This window comes from Danio rerio, chromosome 7 (assembly GCF_052040795.2).
Source record: "Danio rerio strain M-AB ecotype USA chromosome 7, GRCz13ab, whole genome shotgun sequence".
NCBI lineage: Eukaryota > Metazoa > Chordata > Actinopteri > Cypriniformes > Danionidae > Danio > Danio rerio.
Window position 1 is genome coordinate 42,562,501 of NC_141027.1, and position 13,511 is coordinate 42,576,011.

Below are 13,511 nucleotides of genomic sequence, written 5' to 3' on the forward strand. Positions count from 1 at the left end.
AAACATTCATTCTGTTTATGAAATGTGTCCATTGAGAGCTGAAGGTCAGAAACGTATTTCAAAGGAGACTTGAAGAAAAAAGCCATTTATACCAAAATTGATGGGAGTTCTGTCTATGCCGCGAGGAGTTCAAACTTATCTGCTCTTAGAAAGGTGGAAGGGGGGTCATTCGTCCCCCAATCACTGATCTTGAACTCAGATCAAAATCAGATCAAATCAGGTCAATCAGATCAAAGCTACATAGGAGACACTCACATTTAATATAACCAGCAATCAAGAAACATGACAACTCAATCATTATACTGAGCACTCCAGTGAAGAATCTTTTTTTTGTCAACTTTCCTAGTTTACTTTAACAGTTAATTGGTAAATACTGATTGTAAATAATTGGAAATATAATCTTTCAAATGTTGTATATGGAGCATTGTGTGACAATGGGTATAAATTAAAGCCACAATATTTTAATGTTCTTTCATAATGCTGTAAATGAACTGCAAATGATCCACATAATCTAGAAGAATTGGCTCAGAACAAACCAGTTTGTTTTCATTTTAGTAATTTACTTTAAAAGTAGAATGTGTTAAAACAATAATAGACATTTTTAAGATGAGAGATAATATTAGAATTAAAAATATGATAACGCCAAGGAAAAGCATTTTACTGGTTCATTCAAAACTAGAGTTTAGTCAGATCATTCTTGTCAAGTTGATTGACTGCAGTGTGTTGAGGTTGTCTTATCTTAGCTCACTGAGACAGGATATGTTGAGATACATGTGATGTTTTTTTTTCCAATCTACTGTTAATCTTTTCTGAGCCGTGTACTCACCAGAAGCGTTCTTTAGATAACCGTTCGAGTCCACCGATGTGTACATGACATACGGGCCAGGCTGGTTCACACCAAAGGGCTGTGGGGTGGATAGAAAAGATTAACGACAAATACACAGACAATCAAACTATTAGAAAATACAATTATAGTAATGGACCCTTTTCACAAGCCTGTTATAATGCAATTAACCATCATCAGCATCCCAAATCCTTGAAAGATTTTATTATATTTATATATTTTTAAAAAACATATGAACATTTATTTTCTCAGCGATGGGTTGCAGATGGAAGTGCATCAGCTGTGGCAACACCCAGATTAATAAATGGACTAAGCCGAAAAGAAAATGAATGAATGAATGAATAAATGAACATTTATTTGTGTTTATAAATGTATTTTATCATCTTTTCTTTAAATGACAAAAAACGAATTACTGCTTGTGCGAGGCATTTCTAATGCAGCATCTATGGGGGCAGGACAGTAAATTAGACATTATTCTCTCTGGCTACTGTTTTCATTCTTCCACATTTTCCTTGTTTTGAAAGTGTTGATAACACCATTGTAGAGTTTTTCTTTTTTATTATTTGAGCAAATTTGATATAAATAAAATATAAAATTTGTTGTATTTTCCCATTCACTGCGCAAAGTTTTCCCAACTATGACGACTTCCACAACTGAGAAACCTGGAAATGTGAAAAGGGTTTTTAAAACTAACTTTAAAAAGCAAAACAACAATAACAACGACAAAAAAAAAAGAATAAATAAATAATAATAATAATAAACAAGTATCTCAGGTGTAATGTGATCACATTAGAAAAAAGGGCTTAATTTCAAACAAAGCAGCTTTTTGTTGGTCAAAGACATTTTTTTTATAGTTACTTTTATACTTAAATATAAATATACTGCAAGTTGCCATAGAACGATTTCTGTCTGTTTAACTTGGCGTACTAAGACACATTTAAAGGTTCAAGACACCCTGGAGTACTTTTTTTCACATTCTAACAGATTTGTGTGTAGAGCATCAGCTAAGACAACGTTGACACCTGTCAGCTTTAATTGTGGGGAAAACTGGATAATTTTGTGCTTTTATCAGCTTATTTCAACTTATTTCTCTTTCAGGTTTAAAATCATTTTTGGGGTGGGATCAAAATCGGTGACGAAAATTTGCTAGTGGAGTGATCACACATCGATTGTTTATAGCTTAGTTTTCTTATCCTATGAGAAGACCCCGCTTCTTAATTATTCATGAGAGCATGTGCTTTCCGAAGGCAAGGCAGATCTGCCAAGCTGTGAGACCCAATGATTGGGAGAGGCTGCGTCAGCACACGGCATGGGGCGTATTTGTTTGCTTCCATAATCCACAGGGTTTGTTGCATGTTTTTCACTGCTATTCTGTCAGGGAGAATACAGCAAAGCGATTGGTTTGTGGAAAGCATTTTTTATCGTGAGAGCTATACAAGAAATGGAGAATTGTGAAAATGTAACTTTTATGCGTTGAGTTTGTTACCATTCAGACACATCGCCTATCCTTGCTGCTGTGTTTGCATGTGTAAAATCTCGAAATTACCAGTAAGACTAATGGTTGGAATAGACAGGGCAAGACACCTGCTGCACTGCTATCAACTGTGTCTGCATTCAGACACAGGGATTGAAGAGAAGTCCTCCTCATTTATAGTGTTTAGATAAATATGACTATCTATATAACAATACAAATAATTGTGGTTATGTGTATATGAAATTTTGAATAGCATATGTAGCAGGGCATTAAATTACTTACTGTTTATTTCTTTGCATTTTAACTTTGTAAACTATAAAATCATGTGTGCCTCATTTTGTGAGCCAACTGACAACAGTTGTTCGCTCCCCTCTTTTTCCCCTGCTCTGCTGGCCCTCTGCTCACACCGCTCCATGCCCATCATGAAGCATTTTTTTAAAATTCTAAAATAGACTTGAACCAAAAGAGGGGGATTTCATGGCCCTAAAAAACACACAAACATTTCTATAATGGTATATTACTAATAAAATACTATCACTTTTAAATTCAAACAGAAAAAAATATACAAATATAAAAACAAATTCTAATAAAACCACAACACTGTAGTATCTCTACGGTAAAAAAATTAAAACCTAAAAATAAACCTAAAATTAAAACCTAAAAATAGCTAAAAGCCAATGACAACAGAAGCTGTCATAGGTTCCTAAATAAAAAATAATACAAACAAAGATGGATCCAAGATACAGGTGTCTTTATTGACCTAAGGTCAAAAATATTAGTCCAAGTAAGTCCAAAACAGAGTTTATAAGTAAGCAAACGCCATAGCTGAAACATAAGCTGATAACATTCTGAAGACAGCTTAAACTAGGTAAACAGCACAGGTAAGCCAGAGAAAAGTCAACAGGAGTTCTGACAAGACACAGAGTTAGCATGAACAAACAAAAATGAACTGACCACAAAACAAAAACGCCAATCAGATATAGCTGTGCTAATTAGCCACAGCTGAGGTGGCTGATCAGAACAGCTGATCGGCATTAAACAATAAAACCATGTGATCACAACAACACCAACATGCAACACCAAATGCACTTGGAGGTAAGCAAAACATAACCATGTGACAACAACACAGACAACATCAGAGAGTTTGCACAAACACACAGCCATGACAGAAACCAGACAAATAAAATTGAGGTAAAAAAAAAAATAAGCATGCCTTCCTCTCAATAACAGTAAACAAACAAGCAAATATACAACTAAACTGTCTACATATTGGCTCATTCAACCACACACACCTCACGAATTTAACAGCTCCCTAACCTTTATGTAATTTTTAAAATGACTGAGCTGCTCGGTTCATAAACTCCTCTCACACCATACAAGCCGTAAACATACAAGCATCAAGGATTTCCACGCGATTTCTCCTGATGAGAAACAAAAATTCTATACAAGCTCATAAGACAGCAAAAACTACACCACATACTGTTCGCCCAGCTAAATATGACCTAATGCTGAGATGCTGAGATAATGCAACAGTCTCATGTGAAGTGATACAACCATATATTTGGTCACATGAACAGGATCTTTGATGGAAAACCTCATCGTACAATCCTGGGAAATTGTAAATGTGATTTCATTTTCTGGCAGACAACCTGTCCGCTGCAGCTCTTCTGACCTCCTATATTGGCCTGATGATGATTATGATGCCCTTGACTGCTTGTATGCAAGTATATGTGTGTGTGTTTTCAGCTCGCATCCACACAGATCACCACAGGTTACACAGACCCAGCTCCAGCCTCCTACAAACATTGAGACACACGAGAGATGTCCATCAACATCCGACAGTAATGCGGGGCCAGCGCTGGCTCATTGCCGGGGAGATGGGGCAGACCCACTACTACATGCCAGCTTCTCAATTATGGATACTTTTCTCTGTGCAGACAATGACCCTGGGAACTGAAAACTAACAGCATGCCAGGAACAAGTGGGCATAAATTTTTAAACAGATGTAGTTGTGGGGCATGATTATGGGCAGGGAGGGTGAAATGATTCCCTCGTTGTAAATTACGCTCCACCGTAGATGATGAATCCAGCCAATGGACAATGTTGACAGAAAGTGAGACAATCCTGGAGCAGAAGCTCTCCGTCACTTGGTGCCAAACTGACAGAAATGAGGGAAAGGATGACCTGGCAGCATCAGATACAGATGAAAAATGTCCAGGCAAACACACAACAATGAGGGCAAAGAACACGGCCAGGAAATTTGACGTCAGTGAGACTTAACAGTTATTTGGACCTGATGACCTTCTCCATTGCCAGAATCCATCACAGAGTTCACCTTTATTATGCCATTTTCATTTTTGGTTTGCTAACTATGGAGGCACGTTTATTCTGCCTGCAATCACAACTCTTAAAAGGATAGGGGTTTGTAAGATTTAAAAAAAATGTTTTCAAAATCAAAAATCCTATGCTTGAAGTTACATGATGACATTCTTTTGAAATAATATACTGTACACTCACCGGCCACTTTATTAGGTACAGTTGTCCATTTCTGTCTAACTGCTCGTTAATGCAAATGTTTAGTCAGCCAACTTTTAGTCATCATATGGCAGCAACTCAATGCATTTAGGCATGTAGAGATGGTCAAGATCATCTGCTGAAGGTCAAACTGATCATCAGAATGGAGAAGAAAGGTGATTTTAGGGCCTACTCACACTATGCTATCCGAACCGTGCCAGGCCCGTTTCCCGGATCGTTTGAGAAGTGTGAGTGCGCTGAATTGGGCTCAGGCACGGTTCACTTAGCCGGCCCTTGCCCGGTTGGAAGAAGTGGGCCTGAGCGCGGTTCACTTGGGCTTTGGAAGTCCGAAACTGAAAGCTTGACGTGACTTTTAAGGGGCTGTTTCATTTGAATCTATTAATCATTCTTACTGTTCAATGAACGCAAACTGCCGTAGATTATTAAAGACGCAAACCCATCAATCCACGACAGCTGCGCACCTTCAGCAAACCTCATTCCTGCAGCACGAGGACTTTATGATTGTTTATGAGCGCCAAAAGTGGCGGATCTGTTCAGCGAAATATCTGACTGCATGTCAACACATCCCTACAGACTGTTTGGCGAAATATTTGACTGCATGTCACTGCATATCAAACGACTGAAACGATATAACTAGAGAAATCTCCACTGTGCTGAGCAAGAGCGCTTACTGAACAGCGCTGCATCGATGACGTAAACGTCCCCATGTCCGATTGTAGTGTGAGCGTGAGCCATCGGGGGAGACGGGAGAGGGGACAAGCGTGCTTTGGCCTGGTTCGAGGCAACTGTACATAGTGTGAGTACGGCCTAAGTGACTTTATACATGGCATGGTTGATGTTGCCAGACTGGTTGGTCTAAGTATTTCAGAAACTTCTGGTCTACTGGGATTTTCACACACAACCGTCTCTAGAGATTACAGAGAATGGACCGAAAAAGAGAAAATATTAAGTGAGCGGCAGTTCAGTGGGTGCAAATACCTTATTGATGCCAGAGGTCAGAGGAAATGGCCAGACTGGTTCCAGCTGATAGAAAGGTAACAGTAACTCAAATAACCACTCATTACAACCAAGGTCTGCAGAAGAGAGCATCTCTGAACATCGAACCTTCAGGGAAATGGGTCAAAGCAGCAGAAGACCACACCGGGTGCCATTCCTGTCAGCTAAGAACAGGAAACTAAGGCTACAACTTGCACAGACTCACCAAAATTGGACAAAACAAAATTGGAAAAACGTTGCCTGGTCTGATGAGTCTCGATTTCTGCTGTGACATTCGAATGGTAGGGTCAGAATTTGGCATCAAGAACAAGAAAGCATAGATCTGTCCTGCCTAGTTTCAACGGTTCAGGCTGGTGGTGCTGGTGTAATGATGTGGGGGAAATTCAGGGGGGAAAAGTGTGGGGCAAACTTTAGGCCCATTAGTACAGGTTGAGCATTGTGTTAACACCACAGCCTACCTGAGTATTGTTGCTGACCATGTTCCTTTCTGATGACCACAGTGTACCCATCTTCTGATAACTACTTCCAGCAGGATACTGCGCCATGTCAAAAAGCGTGAATCATTTCAGCCTGGTTTGTTAAACATGACAACTAGTTTACTGTACTCAAATGACCTCCACAGTCACCAGACCTCAATCCAATAGAGTATCTTTGGGATGTGGTGGAACGAAAGCTTTGCATCATGGACGTGCAGCCGACAAATCAGCAGCAACTGTGTGATGATATCATGTCAATATGGACCAAAATCTCTGAGGAATATTTCCAGTGCCTTGTTAAATCTGTGCCACAAAGGATTAAGGTAGTTCAAAAAAATGAGTCCTACCCGGTACTAGTAAGGTGTACCTAAAAATGTGAGGGTAGCCGGTAAGTGTGAATACAAAAAAATATTATGAACTTTCAGCATCAATTACTCTAGTCTCATGCCACATAATCTTTCGTCATTCTAATATGTCAATTGTAATTTTTAAAATATGAGCAATATTTTTGTAGAAAGTGAAATATAAAGTTAAAAATGTAATATTACATTATAAGTGTATTTTACATGTAACCAGTTTAGTTCACCCTTGCTTAATAAGAATACAAAGTATTTTTATTTCAAAAACATATTACTGATCATAAATGTGACTATAAATCTTGTAAGAGTGGCTCTTAATTTTTGTACATTTGTAATAAGCTAAAAATCAGTAACATCCTAAGTCTGCCTATAAAAGAAATAACAGTTATATGCAGTGAAGCACACAGAGGATCTACTGTTATCAAGAAAATCTTCTAAAGGAAAGCTTAATCACACAGAAAGACGTCATCTGACCCAGACATGACTGGCAAACACATCAGAGGCCAGTTACAAAAAATATAATAATAAATAAAAAATAACCTTAATTAAACTCTTCAAATTGACTGAAGCATAGTAAACAGCTTGAAAGCTCTGGACTACATCAAGCATGCAAGGACAGGTGTATAATCCATAATCTTTCGGAAAAAACAACCAAAAACCAAAGTTTTGACTGAGCATGCCAGAGAACACAAAGAAACAGGGAAACAATGTAAACGTGGGAAGATGAAGCATCAGAGGAAACAAAGTGATGCCTAAGACAGCAGAGAGGCAAGAGGCAGCTAAAAGGAGATGAATGGATAAGTCATAAGAACTGGATGGGGAATAACAAACACCTCAGTGAGCGACTGTAACTGTGGACCAAAATTTTCAAAGAGACTTTGAACAAACAACTCCAAAAGAACTCAATAAGACTTACTTCAAAGTACAGCATATATTGCAATAATTTGTGTGGGTACATTGCCTCAACTACTGTTTAAAATTAGCTAGTGGTTTAAAGAACATGATGATGACTTCAGGGTGTTGCTCTTGCTTCCAAATTCCTCAGATCTCAAACCAATTGAGCATCTTTGGGAGCTGCTAGACCAACAAATTTGGCAGCTCCATCTCACAACCTACACAACTTGAAGAATCTGCTGCCAGATACCAGATCTTGATACAATTTACCAGAGTAAAGTGGGTAAAAAGCCAACAAGGGACAAGCAAAATATTATAATGATGTTCATTGTTGTTAGCCTCATTGGAAATTTTAGCGAAATGTAAAATACCTTGTTCCGGCTGCGTTTTATGCACATTTCAGATGATAAATCCACTAGAGGGTGCTGTTAAGATTTTACGAATAAATAAAATACATTACTTCTGGAATGTTTTGTTGCACATTTCAGATGCACATCTTTACGTACAAGATTACCTAAAACAGTTACCCACTGACCTAAACCCTTTCCTTAACCAAACCAATAGTTTTAAAAACCAAATGTAAGCAAAAAGTGTACTGCAACCTTGGTTTTTACATTGCTTTCATCTCTTTTGTGGAACTGTGCTACATTACACTTGAAGCAAAGCGCTCTGCATCACAAGAACAACACGTACAAAGTGAGCTACCAAGCAAACTGACCATGCTGGAAATGTTGTCCATCTGGAGGTAAGTAAGGCAAACGTATTTCATTACAAACCACAGACATCATTAAGTTGTTTTGCGGTATTTTTTGGTGTTGTAGAAAGAACTGCACAAAAATAACAATTTATTAGTTGATAATATGTCCATGCACTGTAAATATCATTAGAGTAGGAACAAGTTTTCGGGCATCATATTATATATTTTTGGCATTCATTTTATTTGAAACTGCAGTCAAATACGTTTTTATGTGGTTTCATATTGGTATTTCCGATGAAAGGCTCCTATTGAATTAGATATAAATCAGTACATGATCTTATGCACCAAGTGAATAGTTCAAAATATTCTGCCAGTAGCTGAGATCAAATGAAAGATTAAACATTGCCTAATTGTCAAGGTAAGACAAAGTTTTAGGGAAACATGTTTAGAAATAGTCATTATTCTTGTAACGTACACACCCCACCATTAAAGGTGTGATAAAACACATATCTGCAGATCAAACAGTTGGGAAATTATAGTTTACCACTGACCAGGCTTTATAGTTCATACATAATATAATTTATAATTGACCTGGCATTCTGGTTTCCCATTGGTTAAAAAAAATGTAACAAACATTCACGGCTTGTATTATTTTTAATGAAGAGATTGTATAAAATTAAATGAAATGCAGAGAAGGCACTTGGTTTAGTGAACTGGTTTTTGTGTTCTGAGATATGGAGAGAGATAAATGTGGTTTTGCTGGGGCAGTTTAAACAGACTAAATGACATGGAGAAATCCTGAATACATAATCAAGAAAGAGGTATTTCCACCGGAGGGTCCCAATTAGGGGCAAATTTTTAATTTAATGCCGTCTTCAAGGACATCTTACAGTATGTGATTTACACAAGCTGTATGCAGACACGATGTGCAGCGTACGCAACACAAAAAAAAATAGGGCAAATGTAAATAGCTACCATCCAGAACATATGAATTCGTTTGAACTACATGCAACTAACATCCCTGTTTCAGCATCTGAATAATAATTCACTTGTACTCAGCGTCAGACTGCATAACACGTATGTCAGAGGTCCAGCAGGAATGAGCAAGGACTCAGGCCCATCTTAAAGAGCTTTTATTTAATCATAGAGCCCTCTGCTATTCACTGGCCTCAGGGCAAACTGTCTGCACTCTGCATTTCACTGAGTTGCTGAGCACATGCGACGTGATCTGTGTGTTTGTGCGTGTCTAAAGAAGAGGATGAGCGGCTGGGCAGAAAAAGTATTATCTCTTCATTATGAAGGATGACAGTTAACGAAGGGGTCTCTGAGTGTGTGTGTTGCTCCTGTATTAACAGAGTGATGAATTGCTCTGGGACCCTGCCAAATGCACAGTGCTGCTCTCATACACACACACCTTTCAGTAACATCTCTTCCTGCTTAATAAACTCTTTAGTGTGTCTGAAACTGCTTTGTATTCTCTAAATTGTTTATTATCTAGAGATTTGGCCATTCTGTTGTTCAAATTAGGACTGGTTTAATTTTCGATGTTCACTCTTATACCTGTAATGCACTTTGACTCTACAGTGTCCGACCAACAAATTCACCTACACTCATTTTTATTCACTTCTTGACCTTCTACATTCTCTATGTTTGATTTAGTATTTACTGAAAACAGCAACTAAGTAAAGTCACTTGACATGTGGCTACAGCAGATCTTTTAGACAACTCCAGATAATGGAGAAAAGTGAAAGCGAGTATAGAAATACACAATCGGTGGCTGGAGAGAGTGAGGAGTGGACTGATGGAAAAGCAAAGGCCAGACAAAAATGAAAGCAAGCAAAGTACTAAAGTGTTCACAGACAAAAGAAGAGAATGTAAAAGTAAGACCAAAAATAAAAGTGAGAACATAAAAGCTTGTCTTCTCGTCAGAATGAGGACAGCTTTCGACACGCTTGTCCCTGACCTTAACAGCTAGTCAACAATGACAGACAAGCAAAGATAACGTGACAGGCATTCAGCTTTCTACAGCATGTTCATAAGACATACCAGCTTGTAGTACAGTGGTCGAATAATATACTGAAGATTATTTGCCCAATATAATTTTAATTTTAAAGTACAGACATTGGCTGAAGGTTTCACATCTGACTGATTAGTGTAAAGTCAGTGCAAAAATATTCTAATAATTATATATACACTCACTGGACACTTTATTAGGTACACCTTACTAGTACCGGCTTGGGACTGTTTTTGCCTTCGGAACTGCCTTAATCATTGGACATGGTCAGCAACAATACTCAGGTAGGCTGTGAAGTATCAATCGATGTTCAATTAATACTAATGGGCAAGTGTGCCAAGAAAATATCCCTCACACCATTACATCTAAGCCACCAGCCTAAATCGTTGATACAAGTAGGAATGTATGAGCACGCACACGCGCAAACAGACACACACACGCATGCATACACACACACTTTCTAAGGGTGTGCTGACACTTGTAGTTCAGTTTTCTTGTTTGCTTGGTCTGGACTTGTCTGGTGTGCAACGAGGTTCAGATGACACTGTTCACACTAACTCAGATAAAACCCACCAACAAAGCAATCGCACCAGAGTTCATTTTAATCAAACCAAACATAACAAAAAATCCACACTGGCCAAAAATCCTCAATGTTTGGCCAAGCAAATAAAATGATTAAGTGAACATGCAAAAGAAAGGGGATGTGGGTAATATTTTGACTGATGTGCATATGTACTGTTCTCAAACACATTGCATCTGGGTCTTTTCAGCAGATTTTATCACAAACTGTTCTTTGTTTTTAGTTAAACATTAAATTAGGTTAAACAGTTAACTAGTTAAACATGTACTTAGACTTTATCAATAAGTGTTCTTTGCTGCTTTTGGACTAAAAATGGTGTTTTGCACCATATTTTAACTAAACGCGATGTGGTGCCACGATTCACAATAAAATGCATCTTTACCATGCTAAAAGCAGTTTTGCCCTAACAATCTACGATGGCGATTCACAAAATTTATATTTTTAAAATGCTTCCTATTTCCACGACATCGCAGTTCAGTGCGGAGCACGTTAGTTATCCACCTATGAAAGTCCAAATGTTTTGCCTAATACACACAGGATGTACTGTGGGGTTTTGGAGATGTATACATCACCATATGGGGCATGAGAATAGAATGTGCATTAGGATATAACTCAGTTTTTTGACCACACTTCGCTATTATTGTTCATTTATTCATTTGCTGCAAATTAGAACTGAATTTAGAAATAGTTTTAAAATGAATCTTTGCGCTTAACAAATGAAATTAAATATATAGGCTAATGGATGCCTTCAGTGGAGTGCGTACAGCACTGTTTTCCTAATCTATGAAAGTAAAAGAGTAAAGTAAAGAGTAAAAGTAAAGTAAAAAGAAAGTAAAAAGGCTGAATGGAGGAAGCTTGGTCTTTATCCTTGCGCTGCAGATGGTCTGTTTAACTGTTTTCTTGCTAGTAAAGCATTCAGTTTTTCCACTACAAAATCCACCATGTAAATAGCGAATGTGTCATGGCACAACACAACTAACTCAATAAGCGATGAAGCTGTTATTGGTTTAAAGCATGTTATGCTCAAAACACACCCATAACTCATTAAGTGAATAAGCACAACCCTGTTAAACAAATGGCCACTGCGCAGAGCGTATTTTACCATCCTTAAAATAGCAAAAGTGGATTCAGACATGCCTTTAATGCTTTTGTGTCATGCGCTTTAGACTTTGTGCCTAATCATTAAAATAGTGCCCTTAGTGTTGAATGCTATCAATATGACTACAAATAGTTCACCTGAGATCTTGAAAATAAATAACTAGCAGACAGTTGAAAGAAAAAAAAAAGAAAAGTCAGAACTGTGCATCCAGAACAACATCAGTCATGCAGAAGCCTATTAATAATGTCAAAAAGGGTTTAATATGTATTGATTAGATTAAAAGCCTTTCCTATTTTGGTGGGAGTGCAGTGGTTTTTATTTAAAACTTTATGTCATGTTGCAGTATGTGGAATGTTGGAATATGTTGTTAGAACAAGGTGTTAAGGCTTGAAAAGCTGCTTCACGCAATGCAGAATGACAACATTAATCAAACTCATTCAGATCACTTTGTTTTCAGTGCATGCCTGTGAAACATGTTGAAAACTACATATAATGCTGTTTAAAGAATGATGATTTTCATGTGTTTTCAGCCGATTTCATCACCAACTCTTCTTGGGTGTCTTGAATAAGAAAGAAAAGGAGGAAAAAACAGGTCAAAACTCACCTTGACTTTTTCTGGACAGTCATTGGAGCACAGGCCACTGAGCACTGCAGAGAGAAAATGATAATAACAAAGAAAGAGAATCACAACATTGTCTTAAACATATGGTCCTCAGATAAGACAAGCTGATAACAGCATCCATATCAAATCCACCTCAAAACACTCTGTTAAAACAAAAGGAAGAAGTACTGTACATTCTAGTATCACACAGTATATCAGAATCTCCTGCTCCCAAACTCATCTTCAGCCAGCAATTATGCCTGGGGAAAATGAACAGGACAAAATGCACACTAAATTTCCCCTAATGGTGTGAAATAAGAGCCAGACTTTCTGCTTCTCTAGAGGCCAGAACTGAACGTGTGTTAGAGAACAGCGCATATGAAAGAGAAAGTACAAATCATTAATTGCTCATTAGCGGCACACAAAGAACCATCTGTGTACTTGTGCATCTGTCTTTATCTAAACGCAGCATTAGATTTTTAAACTGCCAGTGACAAGGCAGCACTATTTAAAGACACAGTAAATTAGAAAGTTCAGGGTGGTAGAACACCAGCATAAATGATATCAAGAAAAAAGTAAAGGACAAAGAAAAAAAAAAGGTCTGTGATGGAAAAACAAATGATGAAAATGTTTCAATCACTCTTTGTCTGCTGGAAACTTCCAGAATTTCTTATTTGGTCTGGCAGACACTTGTTCTGCATGAGTTATTAGGAATGTGAAATCAAATATGTGGCTTTGGTTTTTGAAAGCAAATGTACTGAGGGGTGAAGACGAGGCGTGACATGAAGTCTGAAATAATTTTTCATTCATGCCCAGTCTAACAGTCTTTTTTGTGTGCTTGAAAGACGAGAACAGACAGATGAAGAGCATCTTTTAAAGTTCTCCTTGAATATTGAATATCTCCTTGAATGAATATTACTGACAGCCCATTCGTAATGTTTT

General features: G+C 37.8%; 1 protein-coding gene across 11 annotated transcripts in view; it reads right to left on the bottom strand.

The window, feature by feature from the left end:
• itfg1 (integrin alpha FG-GAP repeat containing 1) overlaps window positions 1-13,511 on the bottom strand; it is a 250,996-nt gene that overhangs the window by 46,292 nt on the left and 191,193 nt on the right. For 9 of the 11 annotated variants that reach the window (XR_015496042.1, XR_015496043.1, XR_015496044.1 and 6 more), the window contains exons 13-14: window positions 12,573-12,616; window positions 827-905 (exon numbers count right to left, since the gene is read on the bottom strand). The exons of 1 other annotated variant lie outside the window; for it this stretch is intronic. Coding sequence is in view for 1 of the 10 variants with exons in the window: in XM_087261654.1 (XP_087117780.1) it covers window positions 827-905; window positions 12,573-12,616 (123 nt within the window). In the remaining 9 variants the exon portion in view is untranslated. Of the gene's footprint in view, window positions 906-12,572; window positions 12,617-13,511 lie in introns of all 11 variants that reach the window. One more of the 11 variants, XR_015496048.1, reaches the window with a different exon arrangement.